Genomic DNA, 23131 nt, shown 5'->3' with positions numbered 1-23131 from the left:
ATAAATAATGATATCCAATCACCTGTGAGGGTATCCAGGAGCTGGGTGCAGGCTGCTCAGGGGCTTCAGTCAAAAACACAGGTTTTGAGTCTCCTTCTGAACTCCTGAAGGGAAGGTGAGGTCCGAAGGTGGATGGGGATGCTGTCCCAGGATTTCATGGCGAGGTAGGAGAAGGAACAACCTCCACTGTTGCTGCAGGGAGTGCTGGGGGTGTCAGCTAGGGAGAGTGAGGCGGAGCCCAGGAGTTTGGAGGAAGGGTGTCAGCTCAGGGGATGATTGATGTATGCTGGTTCTTGGTTGTACAGGGCTTTGTAGGCGTGAGTCAGAATCTTGAATTGGCATCTCTTGTGAACGGGGAGCCAGTGGAGTTTCTTCAAGTGGAGGGTGAGGTGGGTCCGTCTGGGGAGGTCAAGAATGAGTCTGGATGGTCTGTAGTCTCTTCAGGAGGTATGATGTGATTCCAGAGTATAGTGCGTTGCCATAGTCCAGACGGCTGGTGATGAGGGCTTGAGTGATGGTCCGTCTAGTGGAGACTGGGAGCCATTTGAAGATCTTCCGTAGCATGCAGAGGCTGAGGAAGCAGGCGGAGGAGACTGCCCTGATCTGGCTCTTCATGATAATTTTACTGCCCAAGATGATGTTGAGGTTTCGGGCTTGGTCCATGGCGTGGTGGGGGAAGGGGCTCGCAGGGTCACCAGGAGTTGTCCCACAGTGAGGCGGTGTTCCTGAACATCAAAACTTTTGTCTTGACTGTGAGAAGTTTGAGGCAATTGTCTTGCATCCAGTTGGCGACTGGTCAAGCAGAGGTGGAGGTTGTCCTTATGGTGGAGGGGTGTTCAGAACCCAAGAGGATGAGCTGGGTGTCCTCCACATAGGAGATGATGTCTGTGGTTTCTGACAGTGTTGGCCAGAGGGTTCATGTAGGTGTTGAAAAGGCTGGGGCTGAGGGATGAGCCTTGAGGGACACAGCAGGTGGTGTTCTTAGGCTCCGAGGTGAAAAGAGGAAGTTGGATCCTCTGAGTTCTTCCGGAAAGAAAGGATGCAATCCATTTGAGGGCATCTTCTTGGATGCTGATCTGATGAAGCCTCTTGATCAGGGTGTGGTGCCAAGCGGTCGAGGAGGATGAGGGCGCAAATTCTCCCTGGTCAAGGAGGTTCCGGATGTCGTCTGTTGCAGTGAACATGGCAGTTTCAGTGTTGTGGGTGAAGTGAAAACCAGATTGGGTTGTGTCCAGATTGTTTTTCTCAAGGTATTCCATGAGTTGCTGGTTATTGGCCTTTTCAAGGACTTTGGCAGGAAAGTGGAGCAGGGAGATGGGTTGGTAGTTTTTTAGCTTGCTAGGGTCGGCAGAAGGTTTCATGAGCAGGGGTTTGATCTTGGTGTTTCCAATCATCTGGATAGGTAGCAGAGGTCATCGATATTTTGATAATGTTGATAAACTTGCTTCCTATGATGATGTTGCCAAGGTTGAACATATGATGTGGGTATGGGTCTGTGGACGCTCAAGAGTGTATGGAGTACACAATGTCAGCGGTGTTCTGCATGGTGAGCTGGTTCTAGATGGTTATCCTGTTGTCTGTGGTGGCCAATAGGCTGTGAGTGTCCAAGGTGGTGGGTTGGTTTTGAAATTTCTGTAGATGGTGAAAACTTGTTGTGGAAGAAGTCGGCAATGGTGTTGCAGCGTTCCTTGGAGTGGGGGATGAGGTTTTCAGTCGCTAAAGGGTTGGGGAACTCCTTGACAATGCTGAAGAGTTCTCTGATGTGGTTGGAGCTGGCTTTGATACAGTTGGCTAAGGCGTCGCTTCTGGTGTCTTTCAGGATTCTGGTACTGGCCGAGAGCTGCCTTGAAGCTGGTCAGTGGGCTCCTTAGTGGTGCGCCATCTCCTTTCCAGTTGTTTGCAATTGCGTTTCAAGGTTCTGAGTTCCGGGGTGTACCAGCTGGCTTGTCTGGAGGGTCTCTTGGGTTTAGGGGGTTTGCTGAGGGCGACTGTCAGTGCTGTTGGAGATCCAAGTGGTGAGGTTTTTGAAAGCTTATTCAACATTTGAGAAGGTGTCGGGGGAGGAGTCGAGGGCGTCAAACCATTGACTATCGGTAACCCTTTACCAGCTGCAGTGAGAGGTGAAGTAGATGGCTGCATGGCCTTCAAGGTGATTTTAGTGGTGTTGCTGTGTTTAATTCAGGTGCTGATGGTGAAGATAGCGTCTAGCGTGTGCCCTGTGATGTGTCGGTGACTATCTGCATGAGGCCGATATTGTTCATGCTATCCAAAAGATTGACTGTGTTGGCATTGTTGGGGTCATCAAGGTGGAAATTGAGGTCTCTGAGGAATATGTAGTGTTCGGCACTGATAGCTTGGGGGCAATACATTTTGGGATGGCATCACAGAAGCCAGGGCAGGGTCCTGATGGTTTGTAGGCAAGGGTACCTCTGATGGTGATTTTGCCATCCATTCTGAGCTGGAATTTGAGGTGTTCTATGATAGCAGTGGTTCAGTGAATGAATTCCTTGTGGATGATAGCAATCCCACCTCCGTGTTTGTTGATGCAGTCCCAGTGAGCGATCTCGTAGCTGCGGTGTGGGGACGTGGCAATATCTGATTAGGAGGCAGTGTTGAGCCAGAACTTGATGAGGAAGACGATGTCTGGGTGAGTGGTGATGGTGCCCCATATCTTGATTGTGTGTTTGCAGAGTGAGCCGGCATTGAGCAGGAGGCAGTGGAGTAGTTTGGGCGCAGTCACATCAGGTGAGGTGAGGTGGTGGCAGCAGGGTGCTGGTGCTTCAGGAGAAACGGCAAAGGCTGCAAGCAGAGGGTCCTGCTGTAGAGCATGGAGAGGTGTGGCAGCAGTTCTTGTTGCAGGGTCAGGAGTTCAGGGCTGTAAGCTTGGCCCTGGAGTAGCAGTGGATGGTGGGAGATCCAGGGTTTCTGGCACTTGTTGCGGTCTAGGCACAAACAGCCATAGACTGACTTAGCTTTGGTGCGCCTGCAATGTGGCCACACTGCGGCCTCCAGTAAGTAGGTCCTGAGTGCGGGGTGGGGGCACTGGGAAAGGCGTGCAGTAGGAACGGCAAACGAGCAGCGAGGTTTACTGTATAAAAATAAGCCACACAGCACAATTATTCAAAATAAGGTTAAAAGGCACAGTAACAAAACAATGTTACTTGTGCAAAGGAAGGCTACGCAACATAAAACTTACAATACCTCTGGGCACAGAGGAATGTCAAACGGGTCAACTGGGAGGAAAGGCACACAGCCAAACATCATGGGGGAGCTGGCAAAAGGACCTCCTCAATGATTCACATGCAACTCACCTTCCTCCCCTTTATGAGGCTCACCTATTGAACATATCCCCTGGAGAGAGTGGTGTTAAATGAGCTGCTGTCTGGTTAAAGGTTAGATTTTTTTCAAATTATGTGATTAGGATAGCAAAGGAACGTTTATAAGCCCTAGCAGACTATATTGGAAATTGTACTGCTTTCGAACTACAAGACTCCCAGCTCTGTGACAGAGAATGATTCAACCATGTGAATCTATGAAAGATACCACAGAGACCCACACTTACAAGTAAGTAGCTTATGTCTTATCCCCAGTGCAATGGGTGTGGCCTCAAATATGGGGTCACAGATTGCATGTGATATCATTGATCATGAGCAGTGCATTGGGATGAGTTATGATTGCATATTCCGGAATTTTTCAGATTGTTGTTGAAAATCGTAGCCATAACTTCAAAGGGACATTTCTTTTAGGGAATGTATTCCTGCATGTCCTCTACTGTAATGTAACATATCTGTACATGTGTAGAAGCTTTGCCTCCTCCAAATCTGGAGGGGCACAAAGCCAACTTGTGAGCAAGAGGGTTGTCATTATTTTTAGTCTTGCATAATTTTAATGAAAGTTTGAAATATTGAAAGTGAACAGTGTTTGACAGCAAGTTTTAAACTGGTGGTAAAACCTTTGTGAAGGTGGAGTTGCTGAATCACTAATGAGATGGAGCTGAAAGTAGGTGAAGGGTGGGATGGGGTGAGGAATCATTATGATCACTGACGCTGATGTTTTGAGAATACAAAATCCCACCACTTGTGATATAATTGTTCACCACATTGCCTCTTATCTCACAGGAGATGCTGGCCATAATGAAGTCAATCTATGACATGATGGGTCGTTACACCTACCCCATCCTGAGGGATGACGCACCTATCGAGCATGTGGAAAGGTTCTTTCAGGTGAGACTCCTGACAAGGTCCAACAAATAAAGGCAGAACTCCTGCCAGCATGGCAAGGCATGACTAGCCACTCTTCTCTCTTTCAGAAAATGGACCGGAACCAGGATGGGGTTGTCACCATTGATGAGTTTCTGGAGACATGTCAAAAGGTGGGTAAGACCTTCATTTGAAATTCACATCTTCATTCACATACCACCACATTCCACTGCAGCCCAGTTGACAGCAGACTTTAATTCAATGTGCTAAACAATCAACAGTGCACTTTACTGTCCTTGACACACTGCATCCCTTGAACCTACCATCCAGTGCCTGTAGCCCTACCCTTTCACAATCTATATTCCTGCCTTCCTCTTCTCATGGCTGCACTCCATAGTCTTCGTCTTAGTACTCTTCACAATCTGTCACTATGCACTTTCAATCTATATTCCTGCTGTGAAAATTATAACTTGTCCTCCACAATTAGTAACTACATGTTCTCAACATTTTTCTCTGTATTTCACAATTTATATTTACTGCCCACAATTAGTTTCTCACTCATTCAACACGTGTATGGCTGTTTTCTGCTATACTTTCCAGTGCTGTTTTTACAATTCTAAGATCCTTAGAACATCTGAATAATTATATTTTATCTATTAACCACCATTACAGAACATTTTACAAACTTATTGATATCAAGCCTTTGACAACAAATGATGATTCGAAGCAACTCATGAGAATCTGACATTTTAATGCCCTCCAAAGAATGACATGTTCATAGGATTTGCTTAGATAAAGATCCATGATCTTCACGTTGCCCACTGATCTCAGTGACTGCATTACCCTATTGAATTACCGTAGCATTCACTGAAATATATCAAGAAGGTCTGTGACTTAAGATATACTCTGGAGACCTTTTGGTCTCCATTTTTTAATTTGTTTGCCCACTATAACCTTATATTATTTTGCGTTCACCTGGTACTCCTGCCATTGTTGCTGAATACATGGAGATTTCAGCACCACAAACACAGATTGTGGTAGCAATCAAACAAAGCAACACAAAACTTTTACACAGATCTGTTCCTTTAACGTGTTATGCTTATGACTAAAACATCTAATGTGACTTGGGGATAGCACGTACCATGTTGGAAATGTAGGAGGTACCTAAATAGTAAGCATTGTACCCAGTTGTGAGAATGGTAGCTATTATGAAAGAGAATTTAAGTAAAGGCATATAACTGAGTCCAGGATCCATGTAAAATAAGTGTATAAATATTGCTTTAGCATCACAGTCTTAATAGGAAGAATAGTTGCCACTTTATATATTGTCCCATAATCACCCTGAAGTTCATCACAACTGCAGGGCTGCCCAGACAATTACTAATGCTATAAAAATATTAACAGCAAATCTAAGTGATGCACTGAAGATGACATTTAACCCTGAGACCAAATTGTTGCATGGACAGAGTCTTCTTACTTGCGAATAAGGTAAATACATGAAGGTGCCACATCTCACCACTTTAACTTTCTACATGCTTCCAAGGAATATAAACAAAGGCCATCTTACATATTTTTGTGCTAGGAACAAAAACTATGACTACTCAACAGTAATGTTTGTTAAATATTGTTACAGAGAAAACAAACTATATTAATTAATAGCTCAAGCAAGTATAATCTTCACAGGGTATCAATATGCTCAAATATTTGATTTATCAATCAATTTTGTTTATGAGGGAGAATGAGTGTGTATGTGTGGAGGATGTTGTGCACAAGGAGACAGAATATTTAAATGCAAATTATGAATATAAGGGATGCAACTGTAAATATTTGCATTGGAAGTAGTTCAAAATGTCACTGTCAACAGAAAATGATCAAAGTCTTAACAAGCTAACTCAACTGCATTTTCCTAAAGGGAAGGATGTGCCCCTTTTACCCTTCGAAGCTGTGAATCCATAGTTCATTGCAATGTTTTGCTGTCTAATAGTTCTTTTTGTTGGATAAAGCTACATGATGATGCATCTTTGAGAGCTGATATTTCTGTTCAGCCTATCACATCAGTTGACTATTGAGGGTGCAGTTGTACTGTCACTGGATGTAGTCTCCTACTGTTCTTTACTCAAATTTGTTCACCTCACTGTCCAAATCTTCTCTCAGTTTTATAAAGATGCAGAAAAAGCAGTGACATTGCGTGATAATCGACCATTCATTGACAAGGCTGTTATTGGGGTAAGCTAATAACCTACAAATTCAAAAATTCAAGACAGCCAACTTGATTTCATTGGAAAACCTTACCCCAAAGTTTTTTTGACCCTATATAGCACACAACTATCACAGAAGTAGACATCACCTTTTATAATCCAAAAATGTTTTCTTTCATATTTATTATTTCCAGAATTAACTCAACATTTAACTGACAAAATCCCAAATTACATCAAGACAAATACTACAGAATTGACTGCCACCGTAGACTCTCCAGTGGTGAAAAATGCATTAAACATTTACCACTGTACCAACACACTCATACCAGAACAGTTCTATATGGATAGTCAGACGTATCAATAAGCTAGATCACAATAAAAATTAAGCTATAACAAAGATTAAAAAATCGATTCTAATATTTAGTTCTCTTTCAGGGGATCCTCCTCAATAGTCATAGGCACTCAATAGCCCAGCCCGCGCGCGGGACCCCAGAGCACTTCTTAAATATAATATAATATGTATGTATGTTACTCTCACACAGTTTGTATAGTATGTCTGCCAGAATCCCCTTGTCCTGATTCCTGTTACTGCCAGAAGCTTTCTAAGTGCACTTTTAAGGACAGAGAAAAGATCACACTGTATGGGCTGCAGGAGAGAGGATCAGCAAAAGGCCTTGAGGGACATAATTATTTCTCTAAAGTGTCCTCCTATCGTTCAGAAACACCTCAGAGAGGAAAATCTTGAGAGAAACATCAAAAAACAAGAACCCGGTCGACGTCAACAAGTAGGACATCAAGAAAAATTCCTCTCCGTTCACTGTCAAAGACACTGGCAAAAGGAGGTTTGGCTCATCCATTCACTTCCAAACACACCTGCCACTCAATGTCAAAAGCACCACTCAACATCAAAGCAGTCCTCAACGTCAAGGCATCACCAATCGACATTAGGACATTCGTAGAAGTCAAGGCAGCCTTTGTTGGTAAAGTCAATGCCAGGTCACAGACATCCCTCGACTTCAGGGTGTACTCCGTTGAGGCAGTCCACTGTAGAAACATAAATGTCAAGGAAACATTCAACGTCTAAGACAAGAGAAACATTACCCCGCTCGACGTCGAAGGAGCAATTTTCAACATCAATGGAGACAGAGGCTGCAGAACCTGGTTTGTTCAAGACTTTGATCAGTTTCTAGGTCTGTACTTCCTGTGAATGCTTCTCCAAGGTGGCGTCATAGTCTAAGTAAGATGCCAGTGCCTGCAACATCAGATACAGCATATTCGCAGGCTTATTACGCCATTCCCTAAAAGAACACCTTCATCTAGGTACAGTAACAGTAGCTCAAACTACAGGGACTACACCTCGTAGAAGTCCTCAGGTATCTGAAAGATCCAGAATTCCAGTTAGCCACTCTTGATATACTATATAAAAATGAGATATAGGTGGTCATTACAACCCTGGCGGTCGGTGTTAAAGCGGCGGTAAAGCCGCCAATAGGCCGGCGGGAAAAAAAATTGAATTATGACCGTGGCAGAAACTGCCAACATAGACAGCCACTTTAGCACTCCGACCGCCACGGCAGTACAAACAAACACTGCGGCGGTAACCCCCAACAGACAGGCGGAGGATAATGTACCGCCCACACTATTACAATCCGCCACCTTTTCTGGGGCGGATTCCCTGCGAACAAAAACACAGCAGAAACAGGACTTTGAAGGGAAAACGCTCACCTCTACACAACCCACGAGGAATCAGGACGCCATGGAACCCGAGCTCCAGATCCTGCCAGCCTTTATCTTCCTGCTCCTCTACCAGGAGCATGAACGCCGGCGGCGAAAACAACGGTGAGTACTGCACCTACGACACAGGGGAGGGAAAAAACTGTGACACACACACGCAACACCCCCACCCTCACCCACTACAACACACATGCCAATACATACCCGAACATAACAATTACACCCCCCAAGCCCCTCTGGAAGAATGCAAGGACAAAAGGAAATGAGTTGAATAATTGTGTTATATTTAATTATATACATCAAAAATATTTACGAATACATACATTTATACTATATACAATTATATACACCAAGAACACAAGTCCAAGGGATTCCACCATCATAGTCTGTCGATAACTGGGCCCAAAAGGCATGGGCGAGGCCCACACTCAATACCCGATCAAAACGGAGAGAACACTGCAGGGGCATCAGATAGAAATAAAACAGGCACCTCAGGGGGAAGGGAAGGGGGGGCACCTCAGCCGGTTGAGTGCACAACGCCAGATCCACGAGGGTACTCCATACTCACTGTTCAATCCTGGGGAGTGCAAAGCCACAGTCTCTCAAGTCTCTACAGTGGGTGGGTTGCCCACTGTGCAATCCTGGGGAGTGCAAAGCCACAGTCTCTCAAGTCTCTACAGTGGTTGGTTTGCCCACTGTGCAATCCTGGGGAGTGCAAAGCCATAGTCGCTCAAGTCTCTACAGTGGGTGGGTTGCCCACTGTGCAATCCTGGGGCGTGCAAAGCCACAGTCTCTCAAGTCTCCACAGTGGGTGCATTGCCCACTGTTCAATCCTGGGGAGTGGCAAGCCACAGTCTCTGAAGTGGATAACAGTCTCTACTGGTTTCTGGTGGGGGCCTTGTGCCCAGAGTACTTCATCCTGCCAAGGACTGAGGTAGTGGATGTGATACTCCACTGGTTCTGGAGGGGGCTTTGTGCCCAGAGTGCTTCATCCTGCCAAGGACTGAGGTAGTGGATGCCTTTCTCCACTGGTTCTGGAGGGAGCCTTGTGCCCAGAGTGCTTCATCCTGCCAAGGACTGAGGTAGTGGATGTGATATTCCACTGGTTCTGGAGGGGGCCTTGTGTCCAGAGTGCTTCATCCTGCCAAGGACTGAGGTAGTGGATGTCATTCTCCACTGGTTCTGGAGGGAACCTTGTGCCCAGAGTGCTTCATCCTGCCAAGGACTGAGGTAGTGGATGTGATACTCCACTGGTTCTGAAGGGGGCCTTGTGCCCAGAGTGCTTCATCCTGCCAAGGACTGAGGTAGTTGATGTCATTCTCCACTGGTTCTGGAGGGGGCCTTGTGCCCAGAGTGCTTCATCCTGCCAAGGACTGAGGTAGTGGATGCCTTTCTACACTGGTTCTGGAGGGGGCCTTGTGCCCAGAGTGCTTCATCCTGCCAAGGACTGAGGTAGTGGATGCCTTTCTACACTGGTTCTGGAGGGGGCCTTGTGCCCAGAGTGGTTCATCCTGCCAAGGACTGAGGTAGTGGATGTGATACTCCACTGGTTCTGGAGGGGGCCTTGTGCCCAGAGTGCTTCATCCTGCCAAGAACTGAGGTAGTGGATGTCATTCTCCACTGGTTCTGGAGGGGGCCTTGTGCCCAGAGTGCTTCATCCTGCCAAGGACTGAGGTAGTGGATGTGATACTCCACTGGTTCTGGAGGGGGTCTTGTGCCCAGAGTGCTTCATCCTGCCAAGGACTGAGGTAGTGGATGTGATACTCCACTGGTTCTGGAGGGGGTCTTGTGCCCAGAGTGCATCATCCTGCCCTTGGCGGACTTAGTAGCGTTGGAATTATTGGCGCTGACTGGCCTGCAGGGCTGCTGGCAGCGGTGTCCTGGGCAGCGGTTCAGCTGGTGGCGGTCTTGTCCTGGCCTGCGGGGCTGCTGGCGGTGATGTCCTTGGTAGCGGTTCAGCTAGTGGTGGTCTTGTCCTGGCCTGCGGGGCTGCTGGCGGCGGGGTCCTGGGCAGCGGGCTGCTGCTGGCGGTCCTGTCTGTGGCAGCGGGGCTGCTAGCGGTCTTGGTAGCGAGGCTGCTGGCGGTCGCTTCCTGGGCAGCGGGGCTGCTGCTGGTGGTCCTGTCTGTGGTCAGCGGGGCTGCTGGCGGTCGCTTCCTGGGCATCGGGTCTGCTGCTGGCGGTCTTGTCTGTGGCAGCGGGGCTGCTGGTGGTCGCTTCCTGGGCAGCGGGGCTGCTGCTGGCGGACCTGTCTGTGGCAGCGGGACTGCTGGCGGTTGCTTCCTGGGCAGCGGGGCTGCTGCTGGCGGTCTTCTCCTGGGCAGTGTGGCTGCTGGCGGTCTTGTCCGCCGTGCTGATCTTCCCAGACTTGCCGGTTTTACTGTGCCCCTTTCCCACCTTGGATGGTGTCACAGCTGTCTCCACACTCCCAACTGTAACCCTGGGAGCGGCTTTGGTGGCTGGATTCTTTCCCTTCTCCCGCCGGGCACTGGCCAACTTTTGATGCTTGACAGGTGGGGGACTGTCCGTGCTGTGGCTCCTTGCCACACTGGCTGCCCTGCTGCCTGGTGCACTCCATAATCCGGTGACTACTGGCACCACTGGTCCCGCCGATGTTGTGGCTGAGGTGCTAGGTTGGGACCTGGAGAGTCGGGCCCTAGGAGACTGACGGGGTGGGGGAGGTGAGGGAAAGAGGTCAAGGCTGGCCAGGAAAAGTTTCTTAGGAAAACCGGGACGGGTAGCTGGAGGGTGTTTGGGAGTGGAGGGAGAGGTTGTGGTTGTAGGAGGTGTACGTTTGCTGACTTTGGGTGAAGGTGCATGGGCTGGAGGCTGTCGTGAGGTGGATGGCTGTTGGGTGAGTGTGTGGCTGCGTTTGTGTACCTTGGGAGGTGGCCTCACAGACACACTGGGAGAGGACACAGGGGACGTGTGAATGTTAGTGGGGGTGGTGACTGCACGTGAGCAGCGTGTGGTGGTGGGTGTGCTGGTGATGGACGTAGTGGCTGAGGATGTAGTGCATGCAGGTGTGAGTGGAGACGAGACAGGGAGGGAGGAGGGAGGCGAGGAGGAGGGGGACACAGTGGAGGCAGTGGATGTTCGTGTGTCTGCTTATGTGTGATGCTTGCGTGAGTGCCTGTGGGATGTGTGGTGCTTATGTTTGCCAGAGCTTCCTTTGTGTGTTGAGGTGTGTGCATGCTGGTCTGATGGTGTGCTTGGGATAGGCTGAGGTACAGGGGTGTGGGTCTGGGTGGAGGAAGCTGGAGGGGGGAGGCTAGAGACAGGGACAATGGCTGCCATCAGTGCTGAGGCCAGAGTCTGAAAAGCTCGCTGAAGGGCTGCCTGACCAGAATGAATGCCCTCCAGGAATGCATTTGTCTGTTGCAACTGCCTCTCTACACCCTGGATGGCATTCAAAATGGTAGACTGCCCTACAGTGAGGGACCTGAGGAGGTCAATGGCCTCCTCACTGAGGGCAGCAGGGGTGGCAGGGGCTGAGGTGCCTGGGGCAAAGGTAATGCCCAACCTCCTGGGTGAGCGGGCACGGGGCAAAGGCTGAGGGGCTGCTGAGAGGGCGGTGCTGGTAGGGGGGGTGGCGGCTTTAGCTGTAGATGCGGGGGGCACAGATGGGGCCGCCACCGCAAGGGAGCTCCCATCAGAGGAGGAGTCCGTATCGCTGGTGTCAGCTCCTGTCCCCGCCGTGGAGCTCCCCTCGCCCTCCGTCCCACTGGTGAATTCAGAGTCTGTAGTGTCGCCCTCCAGGGCCATGTGGGTTGTAGCTCCCTCCTGCTCCGGTGCCACTACTTCTCCGCCTGATGATGCTAATGCACACAAGTACAGGGAGACCACAAAAAGGCGGGGGAAAGACAGAAGAAAGACATGTTGAGTGCATGCAATACCGCTACCGTTGGCGGACACGACAGACACAGAAGCCCCCTGCACTACGCAGCGCACTTGGGGTCCACTATTCAATCCCAGGGACATGGCTTACAAGGCTATGGCCGATTTCTGCACACATGGATGTCACAGGAGCCTGACTAGGTGTAGTTGGCACTGTACACAGGTGGGGTGGGGTGCCACAGGGCCTGCCTGAAGAAGGGAACTTAACTAGCAAACTCGCCCTGGCCTAGTGGAACCCACAGCCCACCTCCCCCACCCAGACACCTAAAATGCACGCTGAATCAACAGAATGAGAATGTACTCACCCCCTTGTGGCTGCTGTGATGCCCTCAAGTGCCCATCCAAGTCCGGATACGCCACCGCCAGGATCCTGAACATCAGGGGATCATGATGCGATGGGCACCCCTCCCACGTTGGAAGGCCATCCCCAGCTGGGCCTCCGCCGTCTTCTTGCTCCAGCGGCGAATGTCCTCCCATCTTTTCCGGCAGTGGGTGCTCCGTCTGTGGTAGACTCCCACGGTCCGGACTTCCTTGGCGATGGCACGCCAGACGTCCTTCTTCTGGTGGGCGCTGACCTACAGGAATTGTACAGGGGAAAAGAGAAGTAATTAACAACTGCACAGTCATTGGCCCGCATTCCTACCCTTGCCATGACGCACATGCACTCACCATCGTTTCATGCACGCCTCATTCTCACCCCCCCTATCTTTCATCCACCCCACTCCACACAGGCATTGCCTATACAGCATGCTCACAGTGTACTTACCTGTTTGTCTGGAGGACCGTAGAGTAGCGTGTACTGGGGGAGAACCCCATCCACGAGTTTCTCCAACTCCTCCGTGCTGAAAGCAGGGGCCCTTTCCCCAGACACACAAGCCATTGTCTCTTCCAGACTGAGGTCACAGCAGCACTTGCAGTGTAGATCCTCTCCTGTCGAAGATCAGGTATTGAGTGATTGAACAGAGAGAAAATGGCGGTCACGACCGCGGCGGTGCGCACCGTCACCGCCGGCGTACATCGTCATTGGCTCCTGGGACCACAGGGTCAAATGGTAACCAATGCAGAATTGTGCGGCGGTCTTCGACCTTCTACCGCGACGGTGTACAAGAGTTACCTCATATCCCCTTGTCCCACCTTACAGGTCAGGCAGCCGCCATTTCAGCGTCCCACATGGCTTTATTTTTGACTGCGTCACACATACCTAGGCCTTGCCTAACCACTCATACAGGCTAATTTCAATTTATGAATATGTTAAGAGTAAGCTGTGTTTACGTACCTCAGAGTTGGTTGACTCTGTGCTCGCTGTTCTCCTCCATAGGCACCGTCTGCTGGGGCATGTGAGGAGATGGCGGCATCCTCCGGTGTACAGACCGCTGGTGGACCTATCGACAATGGAGGAAAGACATGTGATCATCACCTACAGCCTTGGTTGTGCCACAATCCAGGAACTGTGTGCTCAGTTGGAGCCAGACCTGATGTCAGCTATCCACCATCCCACAGGAATCCCCCTCAAGTGCCGGTGCTGTCAGTACTCCATTTCCTAGCAAGTGGGTCTTTTCGAACAACAGTGGCCATAGCATTAGGGATGTCCCAGCCTATGTTTTCCAACGTGTTGTCCTGAGTGTTGTCTGCCCTGCTGAAACACATGCGGAGCTACATCGTTTTCCCTCAGGTGGAGGAATTGCCTACAGTGAAAGGTGACTTCTATGCCCTGGGACATATCCCCAACATCATAGGTGCAATTGATGGGACACATGTGGCCTTGGTACCCCCCGCAGGAGTGAACAGGTGTACAGAAACCGGAAGAGTTACCATTCGATGAATGTGAAGATGGTGTGTTTGGCAGACCAGTACATCTCCCATGTTAACGCAAAATTCCCTGGCTCAGTGCATGACGCTTACATCCTGCAGAATAGCAGCATCCCTTATGTGATGGGGCAACTACAGAGGCACCGGGTGTGGCTATTAGGTGAGCACCTGGACCCAAATCAGTGGGAATAGTTGTCTGGGTCTGTGGATGTCCCTATGAGTTAGTGTGTGTCTAACAGTTGTCCCTGGCCATTTGCAGGTGACTCTGGTTACCCCAACCTGTCATGGCTACTGACCCCAGCGAGGAATCCCAGGACAAGGGGAGAGGAACGCCTCAATGAGGCCCATGGACGAACTAGGAGGATTATAGAGCAGACCGTCGGCCTCCTGAAGGCCAGGTTCAGGTGCCTCCATATGACAGGTGGTTCCCTATTCTACTCACCAAAGAAGGTGTGCCAGATCATCGTGGCCTGCTGTATGCTTCACAACTTGGCTTTGCGACAACAGGTGCCTTTTCTGTAGGAGGATGGTCCAGATGGAGGTGTTGTGGCAGCTGTGGAGCCTGTGGACGTTTAAGACGAGGAAGCAGAAGAAGAGGACATCGACAACAGGAACACGGTGATCCTGCAATACTTCCAGTGAGACACAGGTAAGGAGACAAACCTGCCTGCTACATCTAATTTAAATCGACTACCTCTCTATTGTCTGTCATTTTCACCCAGTGTATGGTCACTAAGTTGACACTTTCCCTTATGATTTTACAGATGTGGGTCCCACTGTGTGACATCTGCTTTGACATAGGTATGTTGACATTACATTTGAAAGAACATTTTGGCACTGTAATTGCTAATACACTATTTCGAAATCACAGACAGACTCCAGATTGTTTTGTGCTTTAAGGGAGTTTATTTACGTTCTCAATATTGGAGGGGGTTGTAAAATGGTGAGGGGTGATGGTGGAGGAATGTCCATGGCAGAGTCCAGTCTATTAGTCTCACAGGTGCATTGTCCAAAGGGGCATAGGAAGTGGAGCTGGGGCAGTTTAAGTATGGACAGGGTGACAAGGTGGGACAAAAGGATGACAATCAGGGTGGTCTCATTTCTTGGCAGGGGTCTTGGCATCGTTCTCTGTCTTTGTCCTGGATCTCAGGGACCGTTTGCGGGGTGATTCTCAATCTGCAGGGGGTGAGGTGCTGGTGTGGGGGTTCTGTGGCGGTGCCTCCTGTCCACTAGCGCCGGCGGAGGTGGTGGGCAATTCATCGTCCAGGCTAGTGTCAGGGGCCCCTTGTTGTGCCACAGTGTCCCTCTTGGTGTTGAGGAGTTCCTTCAGCATCCCTACAATGGTGCCCAGGGTGGAATTGATGGATTTGAGACCCTCCCTGAAGCCCAAATACTGTTCCTCCTGCAGCCGCTGGGTCTCCTGAAACTTGGCCAGTACTGTTGCCATAGTCTCCTGGGAATGGTGGTAGGCTCCCATGATGTTGGAGAGGGCCTCGTGGAGAGTGGGTTCCCTGGGCCTGTCCTCCCCCTGTCGCACAGCAGCCCTCCCAGTTCCCCTGTGTTCCTGGGCCTCTGTCCCCTGAACAGTGTGCCCACTACCACTGCCCCCAGGTCCCTGGTGTTGTTGGGGTGGTGAGTTAGCCTGGGTTCCCTGTAGTGTTGTACACACTGCTGCTTAACGTGTCCTGGGGACAGAGGTAAGGGCCCGCTGGGTGGGTGCTGTGCTGCTGTTTCCAGGGGGGGGGGGAAGCTCTGTAGTGGCCTGTGCCAGTGTGAGGGGAACCGACTGTCCCGAAGTCCCAGATGGGCCGGGCTGGTCGTATAGATCCAGTTGGACAGAGCTGCTGTCATCACTGTGGGCCTCTTCGGTGGGTGGAGTGGACATGTCTGGACCTTCCTGTCCGGTGACGTTGGGTAGAGGTCCTGCAGGGGTGTAAAAGCATGATTATTGCATCTGTGTGTGCCATGGTGTGCAATGGGTGGGTGACCGTGTACCCAAGTGCTTGCATTCCTGTGTAGAACCTTGTGTGATGATGGTTTAGGGGGGTGTATGGGTACATGCAGTTGCCATGCTTTGGTGATGGGTGTCCATGCTTTGGTGTTACATGCAGGGCTTGGTGTTGAGATGGGTGGTTTGTGATATTGGGACATATGCGAGGAGTTCGAGTGATGGGGGTGAGGGCGAGGTTGGGGGTATGTGATAGCATGCAGGTGGGTGGGGGATGAAGTAATGAAAGAGTTGACTTACCAGAGTCCATTCCTCCAGCTAATCCTGCAAGGCCCTCAGGATGCAGAATAGCCAAGACCTGCTCCTCCCATGTTGTTAGTTGTGGAGGAGGAGGTGGGGGTCCGCCACCAGTCCTCTGTACCGCGATGCGGTGTCTTGAGACGACGGAACGCACCTTCCCCCGTAGGTCGTTCCACCTCTTCCTGATGTAATCCCGTGTTCTTGGATGCTGTCCCACTGCATTGACCCTGTCCACGATTCTTCGCCATAGCTCCATCTTCCTAGCTATGGAGGTGTGCTGCACCTGTGATCTGAATAGCTGTGGCTCTGCCCGGATGATTTCCTCCACCATGACCCTGAGCTCCTCCTCAGAGAACCTGGGGTGTCTTTGCCGTGGCATGGGGTGGTGTGGGTGATGTGTGTTGTGATGTGTGGGGTGATATTTAGAGGTGTGTTGTGTGAGGTGCGTGGATGTTATGTGGGTGATGGTGTTGAGTGCCTGGGGATGCTCGTTTGTAGATGGTGGTGTCTCTCTCTGGCCTTCAGTCGCAATTCTGGTCATAAGGGTTTGCGGTTGATGTGGGTGTGTGTTTTATATTGTATTGGGTGTGTGGGAGTGGTGTGTGTATGTGTATCAGGTGTGTGTATTTCGAATTGTCCAATGTGGATGTGTTTTGTAAATGTGTGTGTATTGTGAGCGCGGCGGTGTGTACCGGCAATGGAATACCGCGGTTGAAAGACCGCTGCGTGGATTCGTGGGTCGTGATCGTGTGGGCGTATTCCTGTTGGCGTGACGGTGGAGGATTTCTTATCGCCAGTTTATCACTGACCTTTGGTGTGGCGGACTTGTGTGGGTGTCTAGATTTTGGCGGATTCTGGCCTTTGGGTCATAATGACCGTGGCGGAATTCTGCGGCCGAGCGGTGTGTTAGGGGTCTTCTGCACGGCGGTAAGTGGCTTTTACCACCAATGTTGTAATGGTTTTTATATAGCAAAAATATATTTTCTTAATTTATTTCTAGAACCACAAGATTTAAGTTGCAGGTAAGTATCTTAATAAATACATATTTCACATATAAATCAATATTACTTTGTTTGGAATCTGTAAGTTGTACAGTTTAAGAATAAATGGCAATAATCTGTTTTAAAAGTTCACAGTGCAATTTTCAAAAACAATTCCTGGGGGGAAGAAATGTTAGTTTGATTTACAGGCAATTACTTGACTTACAGTTCCAGTCTCCAGGGGTTAGGAAGCCCACAGGTTTGGATTCAAGTTAACCCCAAACACCCACCACCAGCAACACGGGGCCGGCTGGGTGCAGAGGTCAAAGTTGATGCAAATTTAACATGGGCTCCTATGGAGACTGGGGGCACTCATTTTCAGATCTGCTGGCAGGTAAGTACCCGTGTCTTTGGAGGGCAGATCTGGGGATTTTGGGGAGCATGGGGTGGGCACAAGTAAGCACCAAACACACACCCTCAGCAGCACAGGGGTGGCCGGGTGCAGGGTGGAAACAGAGGCGGGTGCTCCTGATACTTTCCTATGAGGGGACCCGGGGATCACTTGGATGCTGCAGGCTGATTCCAGGGGGTCGATTCGGGAAAACTACAGGCTGGACAAGTAGGAGGGCCGCCTGCTAAATGATGCTGCACCACTGGTTGGGTTCTCCAAGGCCTGCGGGCTGTGGTGTGATGTACTTTTTGGCATTGGATATCTTCATCCGGAGCTTTTGCGGTTGGGGGGAGGTCCTCTGGATTCACCCTATAGGCGGCGTCGTGAGGGGCAGAAAGGTCAGCCCAGGGTGAGCACTTGATCAGAATCACCTGGGCATCGACTCAAGCCGGTTGGGCCACCTGGAAACGGGCCGTGGGTGTCTGGTGCAGAGTGGTCAGGACTTGAGGATCCTGGAAAGCTCTGGAGTCCTTAGTTGTAGTTTCTTCTTGGACAGGACCACTGTTCATGGGAGTTTTTGGTCCTTGGTGATGCAGGGCAGTCCTCTGGAACTTGGCAGAGGCTGCTGGTCTTGCAGGATGCAATCGCTTTCTTGTTGCAGTTTCTTTGAAGCAGGAGACTGGTCGAGCTGGGCCAAGTCAGTTTGCGTCTTCCTTCTTCTCCACTGGGGGTTCAGCTTAGGAGTTCCTCTTTCTTCTCAGTTTGCCAGGAATCTGCCGATCTGCGTTCAGGGGAGCCCTTAAATCCTGGATTTAGGGGCATTACAGGGGTCAGAGGGAAGTAGCCAATGGCTGCTGTCCCTGAGGGTGACTACACCCTTCTTGTGTTCACTCCTTTTGGGGAGAGGGACACAAACCTAACCCTATTGGTCCCTATCCTCCAAACTAAGATGGAAGATTCTGCAGGGAGGAGGGGTCACCTCAGCTCTGGACACCTTAGGAGTGGTCCTAGCTGGGGTGATCACTCCTCCCTGCTTTCCTTAATTTTCCCACCGGACTTGCCGCCAAAAGTGGGGCTTTGTCCGGGGGGCAGGCTCCACTAGCTGGGGTGCCCTGTGGCACTGTAACAAGAGGCTAGAGCCTTTTAGGCTCACCACCAGGTGTTACAGTTCCTGCAGGGGGGAGGTGTGAAGCACCTCCTCCCAGGACAAGCTTTGTTTCTGGCCACAGAGAGTACAAAGGCTTTCAACCCATGTGGTCAGAAACTCGTCTGGAAGTGACAGGCTGGCACAGACCGGTCAGACGTGCACTAGCAGTTTGGCTAACATACATGGGGCATCTCTAAGATGCCATCTGGGTGCATGTTTCAATAAATTGCACGCAGGCATCAGTATGGGTTTATTGTGCCGAGAAGTTTGATACCAAACTTCCCAGCATTCAGTGATGCGGTTATGGAGCTCTGGTATTCGTAGTGACAAACTCCCAGACCATATACTCAGTATGGCTACACTGCACTTACAGTGTCTAAGACTGGACTTAGACACTATAGGGACATACTGTGCATGCAGCTATGCCCTCACCTGTGGTATAGTGCCCCCTGCCTTAGGGCTGTAAGGCCTGCTAGAGGGGTGACTTACCTATGTCACAGGCAGTGGTTTGCGGGCATGGCACCCTGAGGTGAGTCATGTACGCTTTGCCTTTTTCTCCCCGCCAGCACACACAAGCTGCCAGGTAAGTGTGCATGTGCTTGGTGAGGGGTCCCCCAGGGTGGCATAATACATGCTGCAGCCCTTGGGGACCTTCCCTGGCCACAGGGTCCTTGGTACCATGGGTACCTTTTACAAGGGACTTAACTGTGGGCCTTGGGTTTGTCAATTATGGGAACAAGGGTACAGATTTTAGGAAAGAACACTTGTGCTGGAGCCTGGTTAGCAGGATCCTAGTACACTTTCAATCAAAGTTGGCATCAATATCAGGCAAAAAGTGGGGGGTAACCATGCGAACAAGGGCACCTTCCTACACAACTGTTTTAATTCTTGCACAACAACTAGATCCATATCTAGACCCAGGAGGCACGCATCTCACAGAAAACGAACACCATCCTGGTCTTCAACCTCAAAGTCATCAGAAAAAGATTATTCTCCTCTCTCTGACACACCGCCACATCAAGCCTCACCAATTACTGGCTTAAACGATGTTTTGATCAGAGGTTCTACAAAGTTCAATATTGACATTTTGACAGTAACAGCATTTTTTGTGGTTTTTGAGACATTACTGTAAGAGGAGGCCTCTTTTTGCATGGTTATCCCCCACTTTTTGCCAGATGTGTCCTAGAAGTTGGCAGTGCCCAGGGCCCCTGCTAACCAGGTTCCCTGGGCCAGAGCTCTTTCCCTAATTCTGTTGCGATGCTTGGCACACATCTTGTTTGGGGTCAAGGGCAACAAGTTTTTATGTTTGCTTTGTCCTTGGGACAAGTAGGCCCAACCCTCTGCAGCACAAACCCTTTGGCTGTCAGTTTACAGAGAGTGGAACTCTCTGCAGTTGAGGTAATGTGTTTTCCAAAAGATAATGCTGTTCGAACTTGTATTTATGGTTCATTTTCTGAAAGCCTTCATTAATAGGGTGAGTGCTGTAAATAAATGTTTTAAGGTCACACTTCACTACTGACGTTGGTTCCAGTACAAAAAAAAAAAAGGCATACACACATGTTTGAAAAGTTTAGCCTATGAGGCTAAGTATAATGCTCCCAGAATGCTCTCTGATTAGATGCAAATGTTTGCAGAAGCTTGTAAGCAAGAGAGAAGAGTCTTTGCTTTTAAACGAAAATGTTCAGAAAAAATGCAAGTAGGGAAAAAGTTTCGCTACCATGAAATTTTAGGTGCGCATCCTTGATCCTGTATATATATGTATATTGCTGTTTCATGCATATAGTTGTATTCATCGTATATACTTTTCCTTTACAAATTAAGTTAGTGAAAATGACATTTTGGACTGAAATTATATATATATATATATATATTTATTTATATCTTGAATTGAACATTCATAGCTGTGGTATATATATTGAGTTCTACATTAAATGTTTCATTTTCATCTATTCTGGATGAATGTGTACTCTTTAAGTTTAACCTGTTTGCCTCTATGGCACGTAAAAAAATGGTGATAACTGACGTCTGCACGTCAATGAGGGCTTCTTATTGCCTGGATGACGTCATGTGGAGTCGGGCGATTGTGACGTCATCGTCGACGTGCAGAGCTAGAAGAAATTTCCGTTGAGGCTGGCGCGAGGGGAGAATTCTTTAGGTGAGGAATCCACAGGTAGTTACTGTATCCACCAGAAAAAGCGCTACCGAAGGTAAGTAACTTATTCTTCTGGTCCAATGGCCTGGCCTCTATCAACTTACTTCACTAGGAAAGAGATCCGAGCATCATTATGCAGGCCAGCCGTTATTCATCCCTCAAATTAGGCAGTAACAAGTCTTGCTACTTTGTCTAAATACCTCTACTTCCTCCTAAACCAAACCATAAAAGGGAACAAAACGTTCTGTTATCGTTTGTGACCTGGTTCCAACCTTTTAAAAAACTAGCAGCCTAACTTGAAAAGACTTCATGTATACACCACTATATTGGACCACTTCTTGCCCAATCACTCTAAATACCCATGAATGAGCCCCTTTGTATCTCTCAGGCAGCTTTCTATCACATGAGGTTAACACTGCATCCTCAATGATCCCTTAAAACCATGTGTGAACCTTTTAGTTCTTGATGAACCTCTTGAAAAGCAGTGCCTTCTGTTGTTGCTCAAAGATTTGGACTAATGCTCACAGACGAGAGTGCCATGCTTTCTTTACTAAAAAGATGATCAATTCTTGGAATATCTGTGGCCTTCTAGACCTTCCTTTATCAGTTAAGCTGCAAGAAAGTACCCATTAGTGTACAAGCACTTTAAATGACAGGGATGTAGAATTCCTACGCATCTTGTTTGGGGTCAAGGGCAACAAGTTTTCATGTTTACTTTGTCCTTGGGACAAGTAGGCCCAACCCTCTGCAGCACAAACCCTTTGGCTGCCTGTTTACAGAGAGAGGAATTCTCTGCAGTTGAGGTAATGTGTTTCCAAAAGACAATGCTGTTCGAACTTGTATTTATGGTTCATTATTTCAAAGCCTTCATTATTAGGGTGAGTGCTGTAAATAAATGTTTTAAGGTCACACTTCACTACTGACGTTGGTTCCAGTACAACAAAAAAACGTGTATACACATGTTTGAAAAGTTTAGGCTATCAGGCTAAGTATAATGCTCCCAGAATGCTCTCTGATTAGATGCAAATGAAGTGTCATTTAGTAAAATGTGTTGGTGCATGCTAGTATTTCCCAAAAATATTTCTAATGGAAAATCAGTGTAACCATTTTCAACACGATTATGGGAAGCATGAAAATAAACAAACACTGACAAAGCCAACTGATCTGACATATTTTTATAAGTCTTTTAGTTTCATCAATGCGTGTCTTGTTTTGACATGGCTTTTGTAACACTTTATTGTTGTGGGAGCTATCAGGCCCTCAACACTGTAACAAACACTGGCAAAAAAAATAAAAAAAAGTTTTTGAACTCTAAAAGCACACGTTGCCACCAGTGGCATAACAAAGGCCCCGCAGCTGCCCTCCAGGGGGCCCCTTCAGCACAGCACCTGGCCTCAGTGAGTCTGGAGAGGGGGCTCCTCCATGTTCTTTGCAAAGGGGCACCCTCCAGTTTCGTTATGTCACTGATTGCCACTGTAGTTCCTGACACTGAACAAAACTACTTTGTGTGCCAATATGCTCCTTGTGGAAGAGCAGAATGCGATCGCTCACAGTAAAGCCAGCCGAAAGAGAGAGAAATAGAAGTTTAATAAAAACAAAATGTCTTTGTTAACACCAGACCTAATTAGGGACCAAGACCCACATGTAGGTAGCTTTTTGCATGTCGCAAACAGCGACTTTTGCTGTTTGCGGCGTGCAAAAAGCACATTGCGATGCACAAACCCAGTTTTGCGATTCGGTAACCTGGTTACCGAATCGCAAAACGGGTTTGCGACTCGCAATTAGGAAGGGGTGTTCCCTTCCTAATTGCGACTCGCATTTCAAATGGGTGCTAACACTTTCGCTAAAGGGAAGGGGTCCCCATGGGATCCCTTCCCCATTGTGGATGTCACTGTAAACATTTTTTCAGAGCAGGCAGTCCTGCGGACCACTGCCTGCTCTGAAAAAATGAAACGAAAATGTTTCATTTTTCGTTTTTGTAATGCATCTTGTTTTCCTTTAAGGAAAACGGACTGCATTACAAAAAAAAAAAAAAAACTGCTTTATTGAAAAGCAGTCACAGACATGGTGGTCTGCTGTCTCCAGCAGGCCACCATCCCTGTGAGGGCCGCCATTCGTAAGGGGGTCGCAAATTGCGACCCACCTCATGATTATTCATGAGGTGGGCATTTGCGAAGCCCTTGCGAATCACAGATGGGGTCAGGGACACCATCCTACATTCGGATTTGCGACTCGCAAATTGCGAGTCCCTCTGACTCGCAATTTGCGGGTTGCAAATCTGAACCTACCGACATGTGGCCCCAAATTCTTAAAGAAAGTCACAAAAGTGCACCCATGGTAGATGTCGTACCCCTATAAAATATTTGTGAACTGTATT

The 23131-nt window shown here is 48.9% G+C and overlaps 1 protein-coding gene across 2 annotated transcripts in view; it reads left to right on the top strand.

Moving 5' to 3' along the window:
* The window catches only part of KCNIP3 (potassium voltage-gated channel interacting protein 3), an 871673-nt gene that overhangs the window by 735291 nt on the left and 113251 nt on the right, over positions 1-23131 (top strand). For both annotated transcript variants that reach the window (XM_069214430.1, XM_069214429.1), the window contains exons 7-8: positions 4119-4223; positions 4310-4372. In XM_069214430.1, coding sequence (XP_069070531.1) covers positions 4119-4223; positions 4310-4372 — 168 coding nt within the window. The remainder of the gene's footprint in view (positions 1-4118; positions 4224-4309; positions 4373-23131) is intronic.

This window comes from Pleurodeles waltl, chromosome 11, assembly GCF_031143425.1.
Source record: "Pleurodeles waltl isolate 20211129_DDA chromosome 11, aPleWal1.hap1.20221129, whole genome shotgun sequence".
In the NCBI taxonomy this organism is placed as follows: Eukaryota; Metazoa; Chordata; class Amphibia; order Caudata; family Salamandridae; genus Pleurodeles; species Pleurodeles waltl.
This window is presented reverse-complemented; position numbering and strand designations above follow the sequence as displayed.